The sequence below is a fragment of the Lycorma delicatula genome, chromosome 3 (genome assembly GCF_047948215.1).
Source record: "Lycorma delicatula isolate Av1 chromosome 3, ASM4794821v1, whole genome shotgun sequence".
Lineage (NCBI taxonomy): Eukaryota > Metazoa > Arthropoda > Insecta > Hemiptera > Fulgoridae > Lycorma > Lycorma delicatula.
In genome coordinates this window covers 133209088-133235541 of record NC_134457.1, presented here as the reverse complement: position 1 = coordinate 133235541, position 26454 = coordinate 133209088, and the positions used below count along the sequence as shown (strand labels likewise).

The 26454-nt window shown below is 30.7% G+C and overlaps 1 protein-coding gene across 1 annotated transcript; it reads left to right on the top strand.

Annotated features, from left to right (window-relative positions):
• Prosalpha5 (proteasome alpha5 subunit) lies at positions 1–25926 on the top strand. The gene is made up of 7 exons (XM_075360586.1): positions 1–141; positions 5059–5127; positions 8600–8753; positions 14763–14938; positions 21553–21714; positions 24233–24379; positions 25750–25926. Exons 2-7 carry the CDS (start codon positions 5059–5061, stop codon positions 25840–25842), a joined length of 801 nt encoding a protein of 266 aa, XP_075216701.1. The 5' UTR covers positions 1–141; the 3' UTR covers positions 25843–25926.
• Positions 25927–26454: the final 528 nt, after the last annotated feature.

Genomic DNA, 26454 nt, shown 5'->3' with positions numbered 1-26454 from the left:
CTTTGGTGTATTGAATCAACTACAAAACACATTTGTGTGTGCAAATCTGTACAAAATATTTCAATTTAGAAGGCTGTGACTGGACGTAGTGAATTGCGGAATCCGTTGACTGTAGTTCTGGTTGACTCTTGTCCGAGCAGAGTAAGTTTGTTTTGGTTTGAGCTTTATTATTATTATTATTATTATTATTATTGGTTTTTGACGAAATATTACCTATTAAGATTACATTAGCGATTGATTATTTTGAGTTACTGGCGGAAAGATTCTGTCCTGTAGAACTGTTTGTTGTCATTGTGAGGTTATAATAGATGATAATCAAAATTTTGCCGTATAATTCTGTTTAAGCTGGTGATTGCAAATGTTTTACGATTTTTAGTTTTTGATTTTTCTTTTCAAAGAATTAAAAAAAAAATAATAGCATTAGGCTTGATCAACTATAATTTTAATAAGGGAGACATGTTTTTTTTAATCATAGATAATCCTATTATTACCAAAATTCTTTCCCTGAATTTTTCCCCCGCATCAGAACTCGTGATTATAAAAACTGTAGACAAGCTTGAATTTTTATGCACTTTGAACTTTATTTCCGAGTTAGAGATTTTTAATTTTGTTCCCAAGTTGATCATCGGTCTGTAGAAAGTGGAAGGAAATTAAACATTTCTCCTGTATTATTTAAGGTGACATGAATTTTGAATGGGTTTATTCGTTGAAGTTACATTTAGTAATGTTATATAAATTTTATTAATAATAACAATTTCTTATTTTTAAATGTCTTGCAGTGTATGTGACAATAAATAAAATGTGAAACAGAATTGCTGTAGCAATAATGGAATATTAATCATCCTCTTGTTTGTGTATTATTATTGCAGATACTAGTTTTAGAAAATTTATGGAAATTCCAGTTTTTGTTCAGTGAATATTTGTAATTTGTGGTATATACAATTGATATCAAGTATTGAGAATAATTATAATACAATGTGGACTTCAAATTTCTACAGATATTGAGGTTGTATTATATACACATTTTACACTTTTTCTGAAAAACTGCATCCTATCATTTTATTGAAACTGAATATAAACAGCAAGTCATATATCTTTTTATTCCTCAGCAATTAAACACAGTTTCAAAGAATTTTAAAAATCAAAGTTTGTTTCCAGAATATTTCTTTTTCTGTTTAGCTTCTGGAACCCGTAAGGTGTTGGTTCAGAGGATGAATGAGGATGATATGTGTTTGAATGTAAATGAAATGTAGTCTTGTAGTCTCAGGTTGACTTTCCTGAGATGTGTGGTTAATTGAAACCCAGCCACCAAAGAATACCAGTATCCATGACCTAGTATTCAAATCTGTATAAAAGTAACTGCCTTTACTAGGATTTGAACCTTATAACTCTGTACTTCAGAATCAGCTGATTACAATAACAAGTTCACCACTATACCAGCCCGGTGGGTAAGATTTTCAGAACTAGATTCTGAGAATTAAGTACTTATCTGAAATAAACTAAAATCATAGGTTGTAGTGATGGTGTTGTTATTACTGGCAAGTGACAAAAACATTGATCATATTCAGTGTGATATAAAGAGATATGTTGAAGAAATTTATTAGAAGTTGTATTATTATTATTAATTTGCCACAGTACATAAGTTTCTCAACTGATTGATAGAAAAATTTTGTTAGTTCATTACTTCATCGCTAGTTGAAAAGCATGGGAGAAGCAGCTACTGTAGTATTTTGATTGGCACAAACTGCTTGTATTTGTTAACTTGTTTGAAAATTGATTATGGGAGGAAAGTGGTACAAGAGCTCAGTACTGTCATTGCTTACACAACAAACGGGCTAAAGATTAAGGTAGGGTTCCTGAAATGATCCTAAAAACTTAAAAGTTGACAAAAGTGTGTTGCTGATGGAAATATAAAGTACAATCTTTTGTTAATAAATCTATTCTGGGAATATTTTAAAACTTCCTTATAATAGTATTCTGTTGAGCATGTTAAAAAAGAAATCTTTACATAAGTATTGGAAACACAAGGCTAACTTAATTCTTATTGGTTAGTGAATTATAATCTTACATGATAATTTTTTATTATTAAAATTTAAAAGTAGGTTAGCCAGTTGCAGTTCATTTTTTAAAAGCCATGCATATTACCCAGAATTTTGGTAGTTAGAAATTGTATTCCAATTAAGCTAGTTACATAGCCATTTCATGTGTCTTTTATTGTTTGTATGGGTTAGCTAATGATGATGTAATTTTATTTTTGTGTGTATTTTATGCAGATGTTTGGTAAGGACTAATTCAGATATAATAAAGCTTAAAATTAAGAGATTTTCATTACAAAAACTTTACTTTTGTACTTGTAAGAATTTTAATTAAAAAAATGCTTATTACAAGTGTTAAATTCTGTTTCTGAAAAGTCACAAATGTCAATTTTTTCAAGCATTAAACATTTATAATTAATGAGATGTCTTAAATTTTGTATTGTTTTCTTTAAATATAAAAAAAAATTATGCTCATAAAAATTTTAAGTTTTCAGTTTTTGAAGTTCAGTATTTAGGTAATTCTGCACAATTCCTCCATCAACTTCAGTTTTGTTCATACTCTTATTTTACCATAGTAGAGATGCTTAGGACCAGGAAAACACAAGATCTAAATATTGGAAAACAGGTTTGGGCAGTGTATGACTTGTACAAGGTTGAACTCTGTGCTATGTTATGAGTACTGTAATAAGTTAGCTATTATTTTTGTTAGTTATCAAGTCTTGTTTAATGGAGAGAGGTTACAGTTAAGGTTAGACTTTTGTGTAGAGAAGTTAGGTATACATTACCTAGGAATAGCAATATTTAACAGCATCATGTAGGACATTTGGACAACTTTATGTTTAACTGGAAATATAATCTCTACAGAGAGAGACTACACCACATGCTCCATGTTATTATTCATATATACGATGGATAATCTCGTTTTGTAGAAGCTGTCACTCATCTTCAGTGGCTGACTCCCAGTCTGACTTGATTACTGTAGGTGTGTTTGTGGTTTTTCTTTCTCTCCATAATACTGTAACCTTTAATGCGGCTAACCTTAATTTTAATATTAACCATAACTGCTCTCCATAAAGTGGATTAGCCGCTTTATGGAGCCGTATCTGAACAGGTCGCCAAAACTCACAAAACTGATTACTGTTTGACTAGAGTACTGATAACACTGTGCAGGTTTTCACCTTACATGGTTCACCTGCTGTCCAAACCTGCCGTCTAACATATGGTTTGTGTTTTCTTGATCCTAAGCATATCTATTATATGGTTTATTAAAGTTGAAAAATATTTTAAGTAGATAAAGTAATTGATCAGAATTACCCAGTTTTAATCTGAAATTCAATAAATTTAATTGAAGTTAATTATAATTTAATTTGAATATTTGAAATTTTGGTATTGTAGAATACAGGTTTAGTACAAAGAGCAATAAAAATCTTGTTAGGAATTTTTTAGGTAATAGAGCTATAGAATTAAAATTGACATAAAATGCTATTTTCCCGATATAGAATCATTAACAAAAATTTTGTGCAAAAAGAAATCCATATTTGTACCTCTTCTCAGGTATTAGTAGAGTTATACAATTAAATTTAGCAAACTGATATAACTAAACAAGTAAACTAAATTAAATTATTATTGATAAAATACTAACAACTGTTTTTTTATTTTTTATAACTAATAACTATTATTCCCCCTCCACAATTGGTGTGAGATAACTTCAGTCATCAACTCTTACACTGCTGTAAATTCGTTTTGCTCCAACCCTTCACTCAACATTTTCTAAATAAAAGATGGATAATTGCAGAAAAAACCACTTTCTTGTATCTTATCATTTGAAGCTTTTATAAGTTGAAAGGTGAAGATTTTAATAATGAAAATTGTTGTTTAATTTAACCTGAATTAAGTCCTATTAGAAATTTGTGTCTGAAAAATTTGATGACATTTTACTGCTAAAATTTGCTACATTATAAAACTGAGTGTAATGAATATATTTTCCTAACAAAACTAAAAAAATGTAAAATTTAAAAAGAAGGTCGATCAATTGGTATTGGGTCATTTGACATGGAGTAATTACTATCTGATTTAGGGTTGCTCCAAAATTGTTCAAAATTATTTCAAAATCTATATACATTAAAGTCAAAGTATTCTGTTAGAGAATTTCTTTTTACTTCCTTGTATGAAGTAAAGGAAATATTGTGATCGTGAAAAATTTAGGTTTTCAGGTTTCAATGGAAATATTCATTTTGACCATCCCTGAATCCATTTTGACTAGTTTCGGCATGACATCTGTACTTACATTTATATCACCCATAACTCAAAAATGAATAGCCATAGGATGTTGAAATTTTGGATTTAGGACTGTTATAACATCTAATTATGCACTTTCCCTTTTGATTGTAATTGATTGGACCAAAAGTCTCCAAAAATTCCATAAAATATTTGGATTTTGGACTTTTTCTTAACTACAGTATTGAGAGCTTTTCAATGATATATTCATATGTGGTACTTATTTCCATTGTTCCAGACTTCATAGTCAAATAAAAGTTTAATTAATGAAATATTTGGATCTTTCAAGGGAAGGCACATCAGATCAAATCCAACTGATTCATTTCCTTTTTTGACTTTTTTTTAAAATTTAATTGTATTGATTTATTAATAATTAATTATTAACCTCTGATTGTAAAAAATCGTTTTACAATAAATAATAATTCAATAATAAAAATAAAAAAAAAATATGAAAAAATATCAGAAGTTATTAATGAAATAATTTTATGTACTTTTCATTTTAAAAAAATGTGTATATGTAATGTAATAGGTGTACAAGGAAGTCATATGGTGTACACATCAGATTTTTAGTATTTATATTATGATTGATATCCTGAAGACTTTTCATTACTTTTTTGTATTTGAATACAAAAAAGCACTTTTGTGTTCTTGAATTAGAAGCGTATGTAAATAGTGGTTTATTAGTATATTGATGACAATTGCACTTTACATTATTATATTGTAATTGCTATCTTAAATGTTACAGATGTTTCTTACACGTTCAGAATATGATAGAGGAGTCAATACTTTCTCTCCTGAAGGCCGCCTTTTTCAAGTAAGATTACAGTAGAAGTTTTTTAAGTTCATGAGTGTATGTGTGTGTGTGTGTGTGTGTGTGTGTGTGTGTGTGTGTGTGTGTGTGTGTGTGTGTGTATTGGATCTGATTATTTATAATACTATTATGATATGTTTTGTATATTTTTAGGGTTCTTCAATATACATAAGCATGTTCTGAAGTAACAGTGTATACAGTATTTTAATTTATGTTATTTATATATTCTATGTTTTTAAAAGATTTTATGTGAACTTTGACAATGAACTATATAGTTTAAAATAAAAAGAATGACTCGCTAAAAACAAGAAAAAGCGAATTTAAATAAGTTGGACCATAATAAAAGGTAGCAGAAGCCTGCAAAATTAAATTTTTTTTTCTGTTGCATAATGTTTATTATTAAAACCAAAATCTTTTATGCTTGATTCAAGTGTGCTTAGTAGTCTTCCACAATCATATTAAGATTGTGTACAAAATGGAAATGAACAAACCTTATACTTTCTGAGTTAAATTCTATGTCACACTATAGTATGCATGAATTGTTAAAAGGAGAAGAAAGTCTCAATAATACAGACAAACATTTAAATAAATCATACAGACTTAACACTTTTTTTTAACATTTCTTAGGCAAATTATTTTTTCTCTGTTTTTTTGAAAGAGTGCCAAAAATATAATTTCAAATCCTGTATAATATTCATATCCTAATATAATTCATCTCAATTCCTGTAACTTTTTGAGCATGGTTTGATTGATAATCTTTAATATTATTTAGAAACTTTGTTATAACGTTCTTGAATTAGCCCCAAGTCTAAAATTTTAAGTTATTTGTAGTATTTCTAAATGCAGCATCCTTAATGTAATACGTTGAGTTTGTAAGCCATCAAAAAGCCTCTTTTTTTTTCTTAAACAAAATGGATATTTTTTAATTATGTATAACTAACCCCACTTCTGACTTTCTAAATACTTCATTACCCCTAATTTAATGTTTAAGGGAAATTAATGACTTGTGACTCAAGTAGCAAGAGATTTACTACATTTTCTGTTCCTGGCAGTAACATTTTCATTTCAGTCAGTTTATCACAAGTTTCTCGCTCTTTCTTTCCAATATTATTATTATTAAATTTATATCTGTGTATAGTTATTGTAAAATACATAGATTATATTTTGTTGAACTACATATTAATAACAAAATGGTCGTTTTAAAAACATTATTTTTTATAAAAAGGATGTGTAATTTTAAGATAAGATAAAACTGTTCGTGTATTTAATAATGAAATAGAGGAAAGAATTTACTGTTATTAGATTTTCTCAATGATTGATTCATTTAAGTGCTGTATGTTTCTCACAAAGTATAGTATAAATAACAAAAAAGTCAATGATTTTGAACATTTTAAAATAAAAATTAATCTTACTTTTCTGACATAATTGCTCTAGAGCTTTGCTGCAAGAAGGAAAGTAAGTTAACATTCAAAAAATGGGGTATAAGTTTTTTACATTTCTTGATATTTATGATCCAGGAACCCCAGAAAAAAGGAAAAAATTGGGGAGTATTGTTCATACTGTATGTTGGCGAGTTTGAAGTTTAATAACTTTTGACTGGATAAACCTGATTTTGATGTAATTGTGTAACGAGACATGTATATGAACAATTTGTTGGAAAAAAAAATATTGGAGTACATACATATCTCTAGGAGGTGAGGGTTTTGAAGGTCAATTTTCTCAAAATTTTGCAAACATAACCATACTTTATATTAAATTCAGTACATACATGTATCTTACCATTATAAAAAATTGGTCGCAAAAGTAGAAAAATGCTATCTTTTTATTTGTTGCATATTTTTTAACCAAATTTTTTTAATGTCTTCCTAGGCATATTAGTAGGACACACATTCAAAAAAATACAATGGGGGTAATATTGGGTGTGGGGTAGCCGATCAAAGTTTCAAAATATCAAATTAAAAAAAAATTTTTGAAAACTTTTAATAGTATTAAAAGTTTAAATAATCAACTTTTAGTAATAATATTACAATGAAGTTTCATCACACACTCCAAAAAAGTAAATCTTAGGTAACTTTTTATTGGTTACATATTTTTTAGTGAAATCTTTTTTAGTTTCTTCCATTTAACTTGGTAAATGCAGGAAAAAATGAAAGGTGATTTTGGTGGTGAGGGAGCAGAAACAATAAAAAACTACTAATTTTTAAAACTTTTAGTTTATTTAAACATAAAATAATAATTTTGCAATTAAACTTCATCATAAATTACTCCCAGCCCATAAAAGGAATCTTGAGTAATTTTTACTTTCCCGTCTATCGCTATAGCTTTAGAAGGGAAAGTATAGTAATCAGTCCAATTTGCAAATGTGAATTTTTTACTGGGTTTTGATGGTTTGTCACCTTAGGAACCTAAAAAACCAGATGGAAATTTTCCTTATGTTTGTGCTTGTGTGTGTGAGGGGGTGTTCAGTATCGCACTTTTTATATCCAGAACTACTGGACCAATTTTGACCAAACTTGGTCAGATTACTTCTCTACATGAGGCATTGATGCCCTTAAATTTTAAACTTAAAAGGTCAAAGTGGTAAGGCTGTACAGCAAGGTCATCCATCATCTTGAGATTTCTTCTAATTAAGGTCTTTTTTTCTTAGGCACATTTGTTAACAATTAAAAAATAATATTTACAAAAAAGAATTTTTGCAAAATTGTACCCCCATCCCAAAAAAAAAGCTCTAAATAAACTAGTGACTAAGTGAATATTCCCTCTACCACAAGGAGCACAGAGTGTAGCACGACATATAGCTGTTGTAGTCATCAGCTATGTTGTGACATCACAGATGAGTGGTAGTAAAGGCAGTTACTTTTATATGCATTTGAATACTAGATTGTGGATACCAGTGTTCTTTGGTGGTTGGGTTTCAATTAACCACACATCTCAGGAGTAGTCGACCTGGAACTGTACAACACTGATTGCTTTTCACATAGCACTTGCATATATGCTGCAAAAACAGTAAAACAGTTAGGGCTGTTTGCAAATTTCTCCTAGGTGCACCACTCTAACTTGTGTTTCTAATTACGTATTAAAAACCTCAATAGCAGATTGCTAATAATATGTATAAGGGATACAGTAAAGTTTTGTAAGGTTTGAGGTTTAGGTATCATATTCTAAGAAAAAGAAAGTTTGACTGTTGCTTATTGTCTCTGCTACAAACGGATTGAAAAAAGGTATGTATGGGTTAGTAACCAAATTGAGGAATTGGGTTATAAACTCAGAAGATGCTTTTTTGGCCATAATTTTTATCAACAGGTAAATTTTTAGTGTATACATATATGAAGTGTGTGTGTGTGCGCGTGTGCACGCGCTATATGTTCTTTTTTGTTATTAAAAAGTAGTGCAGCTGATAACGATCAATTTCTTTCTTATCAAAAAAGTTCTTTTTTGTAAAAATCATTCTATATTTTTAAATAATTTTATGTAGGTTGAATATGCTATTGAAGCAATTAAACTTGGTTCAACAGCAATTGGCATTTGTACATCAGAAGGAGTGGTCCTAGCTGTTGAAAAAAGAATAACATCTTCACTGATGGAACCATCTACTATAAAAAAAATTGTTGAAGTTGATAAACATATAGGTAAATAAATGGTTTGATTTTTTTATGTCGTTCTTAATTATAAGATTGTGGTTTTATGTATGTAAGTATGCAGATGTTTGTATGTGTGTGTTTGTATTTATAATATTTGCTTCCAATTTGTAAAAATCCAGCCAACAAAGGCAATTACCATTCAGAAACTGGATAAAATTTTCGTTATGTCATTGATTTTCACTCCAATAATTGTACCATACATCCACATCTTCCCTAATTATAATCCATCCTAGTTACTTCCATCTAAAAGATGGATCATTAATGATTATTAATTCATCATCAATTAATTCATCATTAATTCCAAAGCCCTGAACTGATTACACATTACTTTCCTTCCATGATTCCCACTTTTCTGATATTTCACTGTCAACAATTTTTCCCAATAACAGGAAGCTTATTTCAAAGAAGTTATTGCATGCAGACATTTATGGTCATTCAGATTTTTCTTCTTCAATAAATAAGCTATTCTGCTTAATTAGAAGTTATTAAACGATTTGTAACACAATTGATATCTTATACATGTATTTATAATCTAGTTCAAACATCTTAAAAGTTACAATTAAAGTTTTCTTCACTTTAAAATAAAATTAAATCACACAAATTTTTACGTGGTGGCTACAATTCCCCTTTCAATATTAAGAAATATGAAACTAATAATAAGTGGCTGACAATGAAATATTGGATAAGTAGAAATTATGTTTAATGAGTTAAGAGTTTAATTCCAAAATTCTTAAGAGATTACACACATCATTAATTAAAAATTATGAATGATTAATTGATGAATTGAATTGAAATTTGATAATTGAAAATTGAATTGAAATTCCAAATGGACGTGTCATTAATTCCAAATGATGACAACTTTTAGATGGATGTAATAACTAGTGGAGATGTGATTTATGGTTGGTGCAGAAACCTTTAATAAGTACAACTATTGCATTGGAAATCAATGACGTAACCAAAAGTTAATCCAATATCTGAATGGTAATTACCTTTGTTGGCTGGAAGGATACTTTTTAATCAAGAGAGAAGTGTTTCAAAGAAGTAGATATTGAAATCAACTTTGGAAGTTATGCAGTTTCTTAAAGGAGATAAGGAAAACTTTTACATACCTAAGCATTATTCCACCAACCAAATTTCAGAAAGTATCCAGTATGGCAAAGACAAACAGTGATGTACAGAAGCACTACAATTACCATATAGCTTAGTAACTTAAAAAAAATAAGAAAGAGTAACTTGTAAATTAATGAGTAAATCTCTTATTAAGCATCATTCAAGCTTTTTATGTATAACTCATGTATTGAATCCTGGAATAAATTTATATGTTTTATTCTGATAGTCCCTTATTTTACTAGATAGATTAGCTATTTTTCAACAATTTATGAACTTATCAGCATGATATATCATAATTTTAATTGATAAGTGAATATTGTAGTGTTTTTCTGTAGCTTTATACTCTATGCATTTCATTATTCCCTGCCTAAATGTGGATATGTTCACAAACCAATTCTTTCTATATTAATAATTGAGAATCATATAGTAACATGCAAATTAACCTGAACACAGTTGCTTGTAATTAAATATAGTTTTTCATTAGCATAATTTTATATATCTATTTTATAATTTTGTATAATAGAAGAATATAAAAAGTATTTTGTATTATAAAAGTATAAAATTTTATATCTATATATATATAAAATGATTTCTTCTTCCCTATTATCAGTTCCCCATTATCTATCAGAGCATAACCAATAGGTAGTGGGGCTGACTTAGCAGGGCTAAGAATAGAACTTAATAGGACTGACCCTGCTAAGTTCTCTATACTGAGAATGTCAAGGTTTGAAGTGCATTCTTGGTACCTAATTGTGGAGTTGCCTGTGGACCAATTCAGGGACAATGTTTTTTTTTTTTTGGTATCTATCGAGTAAAACCAGTCTTCCTAACACACACTTCCAGTGTAAGTAACATTTTACTATTAAATATATGAGGGTTGCTTTTTTCAACCTCTGATAGGCTATAAAAAAAAAGACACATTGGTATAACAAAATGATTTTATTGCTAAAAGTTGAGTAGCATCTAACTTATTTTTCTACACAATCGACAAAATGTTGAAGCATTTGTCATATTGTGAACACTAGCTTTCCAATGCCGTCTTCAAAGAAGTTTGCCACCAGTGAGGTAAGGTTCATCTTGATAGCCTCCTGAAGTTCTTCGTTGGTGGCGAAGTGTTGTTCACTCAACCATGTCTTCAATTCTCAAAAGAGTTGAAAATCGCAGGCGTTAGGTCTGGACTATATGGTAGTTGGTTGAAAACTTCCTAGTTGAATTGTTTGAGAAGGTCTTGGTGTCATGTTAGCACAGTGCTGTCATGCATTGTCATTGATCAAAACCACACTAGATGAGAGCATGCCTCTTCGTTTGTTCTGCATTGCTCTGCAGAGGCATGTAAAGATTCACAGTAAACTTCCTTTGTTAATGTTGTCCTCTGCTCCATAAAGTCCACCAAGACACCTTTATGGTCCCAAAAAACTGTAGCTATTGTTTCCTGTTGCTCAGTTCTGTTTAAACATTTTAAGCTTGTTTGGAAAAGTGTGCTTCCACTTATACTGTTCTTTGGTTTCTGGATTGCCATAATGAATCCAAGTCTTAATACCTAGACTTAAAAAACAATAATGAGAGGGAAGACTTTAAAAACTCTACTCTCTCATTATTGTAATGCATGAGAAACCTTATGGCTGACACCATTTGCTGCGTTTTGTGATTGTCACTCAACATTTTTAGTACCCAACATGCAGAACATTTCTGGTGTTTTAGGTCTTCAGTCACAATTGTATATATAGAAGACCTTGAAATTTCTTGGATTTCTGCAGAAAGTTCACTTATCTTAAACTTCTGTTTGTCGACATGCTAAACCAGGCATACATTAGCGACAGATTGTGTTCTTGCCCACCTTCATCATGGACGTCTGTTCACCCTTCTTAAAATTTACTACACCATTCCCATACACTACCATCACTCAAAGTTTTCCCCATATACTAGGCTCATTCTCTGATAGATTTCAACATCCTTCTGCTTGCAGAATACGTATCACACTTTGCGGAGCATCAATTGTAGTGGCCATATTCAACTGCCCATAGTTTGGCTCAGACTGATGCAATAGACCCGGCAGTGGCAGAGATTGTGGGGAGGGGGGCACAATGCCAGACCTGGCTCCCACGCATCTCTTGTTTACTTAGATACATAATCAGAGTTTTAAAAAAAAAAACAGCCCTCGTAATTGTGATTCATCACAAAGCATAAAATCGTTTGTTACCTTTGATCTAGTTTGTTTGTGTTTTTGGCCCATGTGAATTTTTTCTTTTATTGAACATTCGAATTGTAAGAGTTGCAATTTTGCTGGCCAGCAGGTTTTTCACCCAATTCCTTGCAATTTGCATCGAACAGTTTTCACATGTATATTTGTGCTGTTATCTGTCTGCTAACTCTTGATTTAAGTTTACAGAGGATGGTTTATGATCAGTTTTAGTCATTATCATTATTGAATGATCTTCTGATGGATGTGATTTTTTTTTCTATGACCACACTTGTGTTTTGTTTGGGAACTTAATTTCTTTAAAGTCATAAAAATAAGATTCATAGTTCCCAATAAGTATAATATTCATAATAATTTTGATCTGAAAGTCCTATTTTCTTGGGATTTCTTCTATTATTTTTTATGTACTTCACAAATTAAATAAATTTCTACTCATTATTACTTAATGTAATTACTAGATATATGAAGAACGTAATGTATTGTCTGAGAACAAAGAGAATAGGTATGGTCAACCAGATATAATATAGAAAGAAATGTAATTTTGTTTTGTATATTGATTAATTAATTTAATTAATTAACATGATACTTTAATGATGCATAAACGATAAAAATAATTTTAAATGAAAAAAAAATTAATGTCCTTTACTTGTATCTTAAAACTTTTATATTGTTAAAATAAACATATTTTTAAGTCTAGAAAACAAGTTGATTTTAGAAAGTGGTAACAAATTGAAATACCTCTCATACATAAAAAAAAAATGTTCATGCAATATTTAAAAATGGCAATGAAAATATAATTAATGAACAAGTAAAATTTAAATTTTGACTGATTTAGATAATAAATTTTATTTAGAAATGTTGCCCTTAAAAATAAATTAAGAAGAAAAACTAACAAAATTTTACGTGCATTTTAAACTACAAGTTAAATTTGAAAGCAGAAAGACTATTTAAATATGGCACGAAAACAACATTTTCATTATCTACCTACCAACATGTCATAACTTGGCAGAAGAATTAATTTTATTTCAATGATTGAAATAGCAAACATCTAACATCCTTAATTTCACCATTTTTATTATATTCTCAATTAAGTTTTCATAAAAAACTGTTCAAAAGAAGCAGAAATCTCTTTGAAAGTAATCATGTAAACTATAAAAATGAAAAGCAGTAGGTAAAAAAAATTCAATATTAATTTAATAAAATAGTATTTGTTTAAAAAAATACATAACCTATGTGTGCTATTGTAGTAAGGTAAAATTTTATCATAATTAGAATTTTAAGTAACACATGCTTAAAATTGTAATGATTTTTTACATGTAGTGGTTGGATGTAGATGTTTTTGTTTGTTACATATAATGGTTGGATGTAGAGATTTTGTTTAACCAAATGTACAAGGATAAATCAAATATAAATGGGATTTTTGTTCCTGAGTGTTTATGGTTCGTAGGACTGGGCCTGCACTTCTAGTTTACTTGGGTAGAGAGAGTGGGGAGAGCCGGCCATTTCACACCCCTAACCAATTCTTCAGTAACGTTCATGATGTTGTTGGAGCAACCAGGTGTACCCCTCCACTGCACAATGCAGAATTATAAAATTTCTTGCTCGTGAAGAATTCAAGCACCAGAAATTTTCCGGAGATTGACTGCACAGTTCAAGGACTCATGTGTTTGCCTGGCATAAAGAGTACAAGAAGGACGAGAACAAGTAGAAAATCAGGAACACGATTGCTGTCCTCGGCATTCATGTGATTCAAAACATTCTTGAAGACGATTGATGGGTGAGAATATCCAAAATTACAGAACAGGTTGGAATAAGTTATGGGAGCTGTCAAGCGATCATCACAAGCAACCTGCAGTTTGATAAAGTGCGTGTCAGGTGAATCTCTCGCCTTTTGACCACAGATCAGAAGTTGAGATGTTTGGAGGTCTGTCAGAGGCTTACAGCAAGATTTTCAAAAGAAGGTTATGCATTTTTGAGTCGAATTGTCACATTCAATGAAATGTGGATCCACTACTACACTTCCCAGCTGAAACAAGTCAATATGGAGTGGTGGAGGAAAGGGGAGATAGCCCCAGTGAAAGCCAAGACTCAACTGTTAGCTGGCAAGGTACTTTCAACCATTTTTTTGACTGGTGAGGCATTTTGCTCATTGATTTTTTGCATGAGTGACACTCTGTCAATGCTGCTTACTACTGCCAGCTGTTGAACAAGGTGAGGACTGCATATTGCTGCCAAAGATGAGACCAGTTGATTGGAGAGGCCATCCTCCACGACAATGCCAGACCTCATACTGCTGCTCTAACGGTCTCAAAAGTAGAAAAAACGCACTGGACTAACTTGATTATCCTCCCTACAGCTTGGACCTATCGCCCTGCGATTTTCATTTTTTTGGGCCGCTTAAAGAAGCCCTAGGAGGGCACTATTTGAAGATGACGAGGGCTTGAAGGGATTCGTGCACAATTGGCTCCTGACGCAACCAGCTTTATTCATGAAGCTGTAATAAAAACCTTCCTTCTCGCTGGGAAAAATGTATTTCTAAAGCAGGAAACTGTGTAGAAAAATAAATTTATTTTTAATAAATACATTTAAAAAAAAAAATAAAATCCCGTTTATATTTAATTTACTCTCTTATCTTCCTGCTTATATGTTTAAAATTAGCCATGTAAATTTTACATTTTTTGTTACAGCTTGTGCTGTCAGTGGCCTTATAGCAGATTCAAGAACAATGGTGGATAGAGCAAGATTAGAGTGCCAGAATCACTGGTTTATTTATAATGAAAAAATGACTGTTGAATCTGTTGCACAATCTGTTTCAAATCTAGCTATTCAATTTGGTGATTCTGATGAGGATGGAAGTGCAATGGTACGTGATGTCATATAAACTATTTATTTACTTTGGTATTACATCTTCCTTTTTCTTCATGTAAAGTGTAGGATTAATGTAAATTGAGGTTTGGGTGTGCTTTAGTGGGGAATATTAATAGTGGTGTTGTTATTAATGAGCTTGTTTTCCTAATTAGTGTATTCATCGCTACTTGTTTATTCATAGCTATTTGCATAATGGTATTTTTTTTTATTGTCATGCAACTAAGTGAGATTTATTTCTCTATACATTTTTTGTATTCCCAATTTTCATTCAGAAATTTTGGAAAAAACTATTACAGAATTATCCAAGAAAGTTTTGTTTGTGTTTATCACAATAGCAAAAATTGTTTACACCTTTGAATTTATACAAGTTGTTGGGCAGAAATTGATACCAGAACTGTATCAAGCTATCTTTGTGTACTTTCTCTAGATTTGTTAATATTTTTTTCCTAAAAACATATTTGTCAGCAGTATTAGTACAGATTTAAAATAGACGTGTTAATAAATAATATGGTGAAATTTTGTGAATGTTTTATGTTTTTTATTAGTTAAAAATATCCCAATTATTATATATGAGGCATGTGTTTTAGGTAAGGGCTGTTTTTAGATAAAAATTGAAATGAGCGAAATTGAAAAAACTTTATTTAAAAAAAAAACTTATACACATATATACATACAGGGTCATTCACGGGAACCGGATGTTTTTGAAGTGGGTTGTACTTGGGCGCTTGTGGTGGGAGGGGCACGTGGCTGGTGTCTGACGTTTCCTTTGTTCATAGCATTTACATTTTAGTCATTGAGATGGAGCCGTGGACGCTAGACCAACGCCTGTATGCGTATGACAGTTTTGTGCGAAATGACGAATCCGTTACTGCTGTTCAGCGAGATTTCCGCCGTCAGTTTAATATCCATCGTAATGGAAGTGTCCCTTCTCGTAACACAATATTGCGATGGGTAAACAACCTTCGAACAAGTGGTTCAATATTGAAGAAAAAACCACCGGGTCCCCGACGAACTGCTAGCACTTCGGAGAACATCGAACGAGTAAGGGAAGCCATTGTCAGAAGCCCACGCCGCTCTATTCAGAGGCATTCAGCAGCGCTTCAAATGAGCACAAGTACGGTAAGACGAATTCTGCATACAGACCTGCATTTCCATCCTTACAAGATAGCCGTCGTGCAGCAGTTAAACAAGCAAGATTTCACGCAGCGATTACAATTTTGTTGACAAATACTTACCATTTTTGAAGAAAATGAAAATTTGTTATTGTTAATGAGTGACGAAGCCCATTTTCATCTGAATGGCTTTGTCAACAAACAGAATTGCTGGTATTGGGCAGAAAGAAACCCACATCAGCTTCACGAGAGACCACTTCATAGCCCAAAGGTGACTGTCTGGTGTGTAATAGGAAAGGTCGGTGTTATTGGACCATATTTTTTTGAAGAAAATGACGCTGCTGTAACTGTAACAGCTGATCGTTACATTGCGATGTTGAATACGGTTTTTATCCCTGAGTTACGAAACCGGGGAATCGATTTTCAAAATGTGTTATTCCAGCAGGATGGAGCTACAGCGCACACAGTGAGGGCAACAATGGCTGTTTTCCGTAACTTGTTTCCAGGATGGATCGTTTCCAGATTCGGCGACATTTCTTGGCTCCCTCGGTCCCACGACTTGAGTAGTTGTGATTTTTTTCTGTGGAGGTTTCTGAAATCACGTGTGTACGGCAATAAACCGCGTATATTGGAGGACCTAAAGATCACAATTCGTCATCACGTCACCCAGATTGATGTAGACATGCTGCAAAGAATTGAGGCCAGTTACTGTGAGAGGCTACAACAATGTATTGCCCAAAATGGACATCACTTGCCGGACATAATTTTTCGTTTATGAGTAATTACAAATACTTTGATTTAACAAGTGTTTCATAAGCAATAAAACTTTTTTGAAGTAAATATTCAATTTTTTATGACTATTTTAAAAACATCCGGTTCCCGTGAATGACTCTGTATATATCTATATATATACACACATATATATAAAATACTATTTTTTTATATATTTCCCATTCACTGCAATACATTTTTGATATCTACTTACCTGCTTCAGTATTCCATTATTGAAGAATAAACAAATTGTGATTTAAACCAATTAATTACTCTTTTTGCAATTTCTCATCAACTCCAAACTTCTGCGATTCAAGCCATTATTTTAAATGGAGAAAAAGGTAATAATCACTCGGTGCAAGATGAGGACTGTAAGGCAGATGTTCAGAGATTTCCCAACAAAATTGTTGCAATTGTTGTGTGGTTTTGTTTGCCGTGTGAGTTTGTGCGTTATTGTGGAGAAACAAAATCCAGTCGGTTAGCTTTCCACACCTTTTTTTTTTAATTGAACGTCTAAGTTTTGTAAGCATTTCACAGTACATATTGGCATTAACAGTTCTTCCACATTCAAGAAATTCAATATCCCTTTGGCATCCCAAAAACTATAGCCATTAGCTTTTTCATTGAACTTTCTTGCTTAAATGTTTTGGGTAATGGGGATAATCAATGTCACCATTACAGTGATTGCTGCTTTGTCTCAACATTTGAATAAGATATCCACATTTCATTACTAGTCACAACGTGTTTTCATAAATCATCACCTTCATTTTTGTAGTGTCTCAAAAATTTTTGAGCTGCAGCAGGACATTTTTCTTTGTGTGTTTCTGTCAACATTTTTGGTACCCATCTGGAACACAACTTTCTGTGATCCAGTTTTCAAGCTGAAATGTAAATTACTGATCCTGAAACAAACAGAAATTCAATCGATAATTGAAAAACAGTAAGCCTTCTTTTTACACAGATTTTTGCATTCACATTTTCAGTCAATACATCTATGATGACAGTCAGGTGACCGACTACATTCTTCGTCGTGAACATTCGTTCTTCCTCCACGAAACTAATGACACCATTGACCTAATGACACACTTTACCTTCTCACATAACACTGGGTCTGAAAACATTGATAATCTCTCTATGATTATCAGCAGCAGATTTGTTTTTCACCAATAGATATTAAATTACTGATCGCACTTCACAACGCACAGGATTATTTACTGTAATACTCATTTCAGCTCCAGGCTATTTACAGCAACTGATGTGAATAATGTTAACTTATTGTTGCAAACAGATGATTGTTGATATAAATAAACATGCTGCGCTAGTGCCATCAGTTTCTACTGCATTTAATGGTGTCAAATTGAAAACAGCCCTTACTTAAAAAACATGCCTCATAAATGAAGTATGTGTAAGTAATTAACTGTATGTTGAAAATCTATGTAGCATCTATATATTTAATTTTTTCATTAAAATTAATTAGCAAAAAATTCCCACAATCTTAAAGGTTTAGATTACATTTTTAAAAATGTAATAAATAACAATTGTTTACTGGAAAAAATCCAGTCATTAATCAAGAAATAAATTACCTTGTTATATTATAAAGTATATTGAGATAGTTAATCTAATCATATTTTTCAGGAAAGACATAAGATATTGTTATTACAACCTATACTAATAAACTTTCAATATTTTCTAAACTTTAAGTAATACTTATTATTTAGCAGTGTTGGCAAGCAGTATATTAATTAAATTTGTCATATATGAGAACTGTTTGCGGGCAAACTCTGCAAGTGACTGCAATTCAGGTTGTGTATAGCATTTTGTTAGGAGAGGCAATATGAATTTTATGATTAACAAACCATATTCCATTAATAGATATGTGTATTTGTTGACTTTTTATTATGTGAAAATGAATTCATTTACATATTTAAACCTAACAAGTCTAGTGAGAAGTTTATCCTAATAACTGTAATAATTGAAAATATGTGATTCTAGTAGGTTTGGATATTATTTTTTAAATTATTATTCTTTTGTTTAATAGTTTTTACTGTAAAGAATGATGTCAAAATATATTGTACATAAAAATAATGTATTACACAACTGATTGGTTTTATTACTCTGACAATATCTATAGGTAACTTTGTATTACGTTTTAAGCTATTAGGAAAATAAGGGCTGGCAATGAAGTTTATGAACTTGCCAAGATAAAATTTCTATGAATCATAGTGTTGAATATTGGTGGATCCACTTCAAAGCTTCTTTGGAACCACTTTTCTTTTGGAATCAGTGTCAGAGCTGCTATTGACTCTTGATGACATAGTGTATCCTTTCAGTGTTTACTTTATTTTGAAAAAAGATGAAAGTCACATAGAGTCAGATCTGTTTATTAGGGTGGGTGTGTTACAACACACTTATTTGTTTATAAATACTCTTCACAGGCAGTGCCATGTGAATAAATTCATTTTCATTATACAAGATCAATGATTTGGCAAAAAGTGTCATCTTCATCTGTTTTTTTCATGTAACATTTTCAGCACTTCCACATAATTAAATTTGAAATTGTGAAAATTCCTTTAATATAATAAAAATCAGCAGAATTGTTTTGACTCTTGATTTGTCTCACAAAACATTTTTTGTGTGAAGAATTGATAGTCTGCACTTTGTTGATTCATTTTGGGGGTCATATTGGTAAACCTATGTATCATGTTGATTCATCACCTATGATGGCAGGGTTCAAATTGCCATCTTGTTTTTCTAACTGGTCTTTGCAGAATTTAACTCACCTTTGTTTCTGTTTATCAATGAGCTGTTTCTGTTTAATTTTAACAGATATTTTACTAATGTTAAAATTTTCAGTTACAAGTTTTTCCTGTTTCTAAGTATATCACTGTTCACTTGCTATACCAAGTTTCTAATAGTCAGGTAATGATTCTTACGTACAGTTTGACAAACTTTTCAAATTTTTATCAGTTTTGCTCATTGATGAGTGTCCTGATCAGTAACACTCTTCTTCCCTCAGAAAACCATTTTACTCGATTAGAAATTTGATGTTTTGTAATACCATTACTTTAGTTTCAATTTTACAAATTTAACTAGAAATTTAAACTTTGTTTATGCTCTAATTAAAAGTGTAATTATCTTTTAAAATAGGATTTAATTTACACAAATTATGTAGATTCAGTAAATACAAATGAGAAAAAAATTTCCAGTTGAAATGTATTAATTGAATGTGGAATGAAAGCATTTGAAATATATATATATACGCACACACACATGAGGTGCTACCCAAAGGTTCGGGGAATTTTACCATATAAATAAAATAACTTACCATAACTTAAAATTTCCACTGTTTCCTTCAAAGTAATCCCCTTGGGCATTGATACAGTGATCCTAGTGTTTTTCCCATGATTCCATGCATCCCTGGAAGTCTGCAGGGGTAAGTGCTCGAAGCACGTTCTGTGTTTATTCCTGAATCTCCTCAATTATGTTAAAACGATGGCCTTTCAATTGAAATTTTATTTTTGGAAAGAGAAAAAAGTCGCACAGGGCAAGGTCAGGCGAATAGGGTGGGTGGGGAATCACTACCATCTTTTTGGAAGCAAAGAAATTGCGAGCAGTTAGCGATATGTGTGCGCGGGCGCGTTGTCATGGTACAGAACCCAGCTGTTGTTACCCCACAGATCTGAACATTTGCGCCTAATGCTTTCACGTAACCGCTTCAAAACTTCACAATAGAACATCTCATTGACAGTTTGACCAAGAGGAACAAATTCCTTATGGATAATGCCTTTGATGACGAAAAAACAATCATCATAGACTTCACATTGCTGCGAACTTGGCGTACTTTTTTTGACTGCGGTGAACTTTGTGAATTCCACTGCGATGATTGCTGCTTAGTTTCAGGGTCATACCCGTACACCCATGTTTCATCACCGGTTATGATGTTGGAGATGAAGTTAAGGTCATCTCTTGCTGAATTTTTCAATTCATCAGAGACAGCTACGTGATTTTGTTTCTGGTCGCTGTTCAATAGTCTCGGTACGAATTTTGCAGCAATGCGTCTCATGTTCAAATTGTCCGACAAGATGCGTTGCACGGACCCATATGACATTTGTACGATTGCACAAACATCATGGATTGTTTGTCTACGATTTGCAACAATAGCCTCTTGCAATTTCGCGATGTTTTCCAGTGTTGTGCTTGTTGATGGTCTTCCTGAACGCCCATAGTCATCGACTGTCGTTCGTCCATCTTTGAATCGCTTGTACCACAAAAAAGTTTTACTTTTACTCATAGCATTGTCACCAAATGTTTCCATAAGCATGCGATGGGTTTCTGCACCAGCTTTTTTAAGCATGAAGGAAAATTTGATGCAGGTTCTTTGCTCTTTAAAATCTGCCATTTAGAACTTCGCACAAAAGTCAACAATGCAGCCTCTCACCGTCACAGCTGTTGGAACACTGATTCACAAAGAATACTGTTAGGCACATCTAGCGGTAGCAGGTTGTACCAGCAATGGTTCGTGCGTGAAATTCAAATCCCTGAACTTTTGGGTAGCACCTCGTATATAAAGTCTTAAGTAATACCATAAGATGTACAATTATCCGATTTCTTTACTCATATTAAAAAAATACATAAGCAAATAAATATGAGCATATATTAAGTTTTGAGTTCACATTTGTTACATTTTGCTTAATTTTTTAATGTATTTTGTGTTTGTTTTGTTCAGAGTCGACCTTTTGGTGTTGCAATTTTATTTGCTGGGGTTGATGAGAAAGGGCCTCAGTTATTTCACATGGACCCATCTGGTACCTTTGTTCAGTTTGATGCTAAAGCTATTGGTTCTGGTAGTGAAGGTGCTCAACAAAGTTTACAGGAAGTTTATCATAAAGTAAGTAATTACTTTAGTAATATTTATATACTTATTCATATATACTTATATACTTCATTCATTTCAGTTTTTGCTAGTGTATTTACAATTTGTATCAAAGCATAAGACCATTTTTGGGTCCAAAATTAAATTACAAGTCAGGATCAGTGTTAGTTATAAAAAATACATTTTATTTTAAGCAGAATACCTAATTATTAAATTTATTAATAAAAAATAATAATCTTTCATTTTTCAAAGAAATTGTAAATTTACATTTGTTAGTGTGCCCCAGTATTGCTTTCATCTGAATAGGAATCAGTTGGATGAAATCATAGTTAAAAAATTTAGAATAGAGTAAATACTTTGATGTCATGATATTTAAGTAAATTTTGGAAATCATGAGACTGCATTAGCCAAAAACTTGGAACCATTTTCTCATTAAATTTTTTTTCATTAATTTTGAAAAAAATATTTTAAAAATATAAAATATTACACATAAAAAATTATTTTATATTTTTGTTTATGTATTAATATAATTATTATGAGTTAATATAAATATAAGTATTATTATGAGTTGTTGCAAATCTGTAGAGAAAAAATGTCTTATCATTCCGTGTGGAACAGGAAGGTACCAGGAGACTAACATTGGCACAATTTGAAAGGTATAAATTACATCAAAGAAAAGTACTCATGTTTGTTTTGCAATTATTTGAAATTTTACCACTGACTCCCAAGATCACAGGGCAAAAGTTGAAAAGCAAGCTGGATTAATATTAAAAAAATGGAAAAACGAACTTACTGGGATATGGAGTTAACGTAACAGATATAATAAAATTTTTAATAAAACCAAATTAATAATATTTTATTTTTATAAAGTATAGTAGTCTTTATTTGTTTAACATATTCATTCTTATTCCATAAACATTACATGATAAATGATAATTCATCATGCACTCGGAATGGTTGTATAAGAAACTGTTTTCATCACAAAACAATATGTAATTATTTACATCAGTAGGGTGGCATATAAATATAAAAGAAAGATGAAAGAGAACACTAAACTCAAGATACACTGTAGCTGACCCTGTGCATTCCTAGAAAATTTGTGATTTAGTGAATTGTAAGTAAGTGCTGACAGTTGCCTTCCCAGCAGTTCTATTAACTGCCTTTTTGAAAATTTTATGGAAAAACCATTTCATACACATCTTTCAAATACTTACAAGGAACATACTTCAAAGTATATAAAACTTAGACTGAAGTTTCTTAAAAACTGCTATGTACTACTACTTCTTATATTCTATATGTACTTCAAAGTACATAAATTTTGGACCACAATGTCTTAAAAAGTAGGAAAACAACTTTATGTTTGGTTGTAATTGCACTACAAACACAAAAAAATTGAAAAACAGGTTTGCTGTCAAATATCATATTTTTAAATTATTTACTTATGTTAAAATAATACGTCAGGGATTACAAAAAAAAAAGAAATTTGTTCGATGATTTTTTTGAATACTGGTCATTTAACATAAGGAAGTAGTGTTTAATAACAAAGTTTGTGTGAGGATTAGAGAGACTATGTATTCAGTCTCTCAGTCTAACAGTGTTACGGCTACCACTGCTGGGAGATCTTATTTATAGAGCATTTTTCTTAGCTAAAAGTAAATGTTTTGTTGATGATTACACTTTTTTGATAATTTATCTTTTCAACTTTCTGCAGTACAGTTTTATAAAGAAAGAGCAGCTATTATAAAATAGAATATAAACCTTTTGGGAGACTTAAAATTCCATTGACTTTGCTATAACATTACCAGTATTTTTCAAGACCTCCAGCTATAGAAATATGTTTAAAAAAATAAACAAGTGTTTAAGTTGAAATGATTTATATCTTTGAAAAATTGACAGTTACTATTTCCAGGGATAAAATGAATAAACAACAGAATTTATAGATTTTTATTTCAATTTGAGGTAGTGATTAAGTATTTGCCAGTTATAACTTGGTTGCTATTATTTTGATTTGTGTCTATATCTGCTTGATTAGGAGACCCTTGACAAAATTATGTAAGTTAAAATTTTTTATTCTGAACAGTATTATTTTTCTGACTAAAATTATTATTTTTTCTGTGTAGTTAAATGATATGATGTTATTACTCAAAATGTTTTTATAAGCTTATGGTTTCCATGTTTCAGTTTCCATTTCAGTGAAATAAAAATCAGAAGGTAGATGGATAGTCATGAATTTGGAATAAAGTATTGCATTACAATTGAATCTAGTTTTATTAATATTGATAAATGATATTTTTCCTTTGATGGTTTAAAATTATGGCTCATAATTAATAACAATCAAATGACAGAATGGTCTAGTTAAGAAGTAAATTATTTATATAAAATATAGTTCACTTGTGAAAATAGTTCACAATTTTGCGCTACATGTTTGCCAGCTGAAAAAAAAAAAAATTAAAACTTTGTGTAAATTGTTAATAATATTTTTTTACAAGAATGTTTTTCCTGTAACATATTTCAATTCTATGTTTTGTTTAAGTCGATGACCCTAAAGGATGCTGTTAATCAAGTATTAACAATTTTAAAACAAGTTATGGAGGAGAAATTGAATTCTAGTAACGTGGAAGTTGTGACTGTTACTCCTGACAAGTTATTCCACATGTTTTCAAAAGAGGAAGTCGAAGAGGTAATGGTTTATTAAAAGAAACATTTTAAAATAAAGTTTAATAAGAGTTTTACTTATTGATATATCCAATAGATATAAAATCAATTATAAAATTGAAGTTGTTTGAGAAAAGAAATGGTTTGTGAGACTCACACCATGGTAAGATGATAACTAGATGTTGATAAAAGTAATTTGTTCTGCTTTGTCATAAACTAATTGTAACAGGCACTTGGTCTTTCTGCACTGAGACTGATTGCTCCTAAGAAGTTCATTATATTTACTGTCATTGACAGAATACAAAGTTAGTCGATTGTTCATATGCAGTTAACACCTTAAAATATACAGACTGTCTTGCTAATATTAATGTGTTTAATTTGTACCAATATTAGAGTCAATAAATTTTTAGTTTTGTTTTATATTTATTTCTGAATTTTCCACTGAATTGTTTGTATTTTGCTGCATTGTTTAATTCTATATTGAGAAAATATAGGATCTATTATATATATATATATACACTATATATGTGTGTGTATTTTTTTTTTTAATAAATTAAAAATAATTATGTTCAGAATCCTTGATTTTTATAACACAAACGCGCATGTGCATACATACACACATGTCTTATGACAGTGCTTTCAATATTTGCAAAATGAACCTTATTAAATTGCATAAAATTGTTGCAAATAACTGTCAGTTCATTAACCTTGTTAAACAGAACCTGAACTTTGCTGAATACAGAATGAATCTTCTATTCCTTCCTTTTTATTACAATTAAATAATTGCAATAAAAAGGTGTGTAAATTATAAAATTACTATCATGAGGTTAGTGTCACATAATATAACACACTATCATGGTAAAAAATAAATATTTATATATAAAAAATTGTGTAGATTTAAAAAAAAAGCATGTCTATTTTGACATTTGTACTTCAATATTTTTTTGTCCGTGTTGAATTAAGATTGTCATTAAATTTAAATTATTGATTCAAATAATTTCTTGATTTATTAGCTTCAGATTATGATGAAAATGTTATTAACAGCTAGTGCTAGTATTGTCCTGTGGAAAGGTATTGGTATTTGGTTAATTTAAATTTATTTGTTTAGCGTATGTAACATGAATTCTTTATTTTCATTTAAAATATTTATTTTACTACATATATATGTTATATTCCACCTGGCCTTGAAACTGTTAGATGGCAGTCTACCGACAACAGTGAAGAGGAACTTCATTTGTACTGTATTAATTTGACAAGTATTGATATTGTTTAATATGTAAAGAGTAACATGTTCATGAATTTTGTAACCATGTGTATTATATATATTTTTTATTTTTATAAATTGTAAATTTTATTGTAATTAATAATCATAAATACAAATGATTTTAATTTCAGGCTTTGGAGAATGTTGTTCCTCTAATTAAAGAAGAACCGATGGCTGCCGGATCATCCACTGGTCGAGTTGCTGCTGAAGCCAAGGCTCATTAATGATGTATTAAAAAACGTAATAATTAATTTTCTACTGATCCACATCATTTGTTATATTAACAATATAATTTGTTTCTAAACTTTTTAATAGTCTTCTTCTTGGCCCTTTTCATCTAATAAATGTGGGTATTAATTTTCCTACTTCTGGCAAATTTTTGGGTTTTAATCGTCACCTCCTCCTTTTCCTTGGTTATTTTTTTGTATATTATTGCAGGTTGTACACAGGTAGTTTTCTTATGAATACTGAGACTAAAAAAGTAGAATTTGAATCATATAAAATTAACCCATAAAAAACATAATTTCAATTAATTGAAATAACAGTACCATTCCTAACCTAATTATGAGTTATTGTTTCATCAGCAGATGTTATTCGCTCATGAACAAATTCCATGGCCCATTAATTTAATTTCTTAGTTAACTCTAAAAATTATCATTTTTTGTTTTAAAACAATTTTAGGAACTGTAGGAGGGTAAAACAGTTTTTTTGTATTGAAATGCTAACATAGAGTGAATGCTTTTTAAATATATTGATGTTTAATATCACTATAACGTATAACATAGGTCATTTACCTTGTTTGTTGTCCACGCAGTACTCTTCTTCCTTTACTTTGT

Coding starts and splice junctions, on each gene's coding strand:
- Prosalpha5 (XM_075360586.1), top strand. CDS start 5,059: ATGTTTCTTACACGTTCAGAATATGATAGAGGAGTCAATACTTTCTCT. Junction 14,939..21,552: donor ATGAGGATGGAAGTGCAATG/GTACGTGATGTC, acceptor TGTTTTGTTCAG/AGTCGACCTTTTGGTGTTGC. Junction 21,715..24,232: donor TACAGGAAGTTTATCATAAA/GTAAGTAATTAC, acceptor GTTTTGTTTAAG/TCGATGACCCTAAAGGATGC.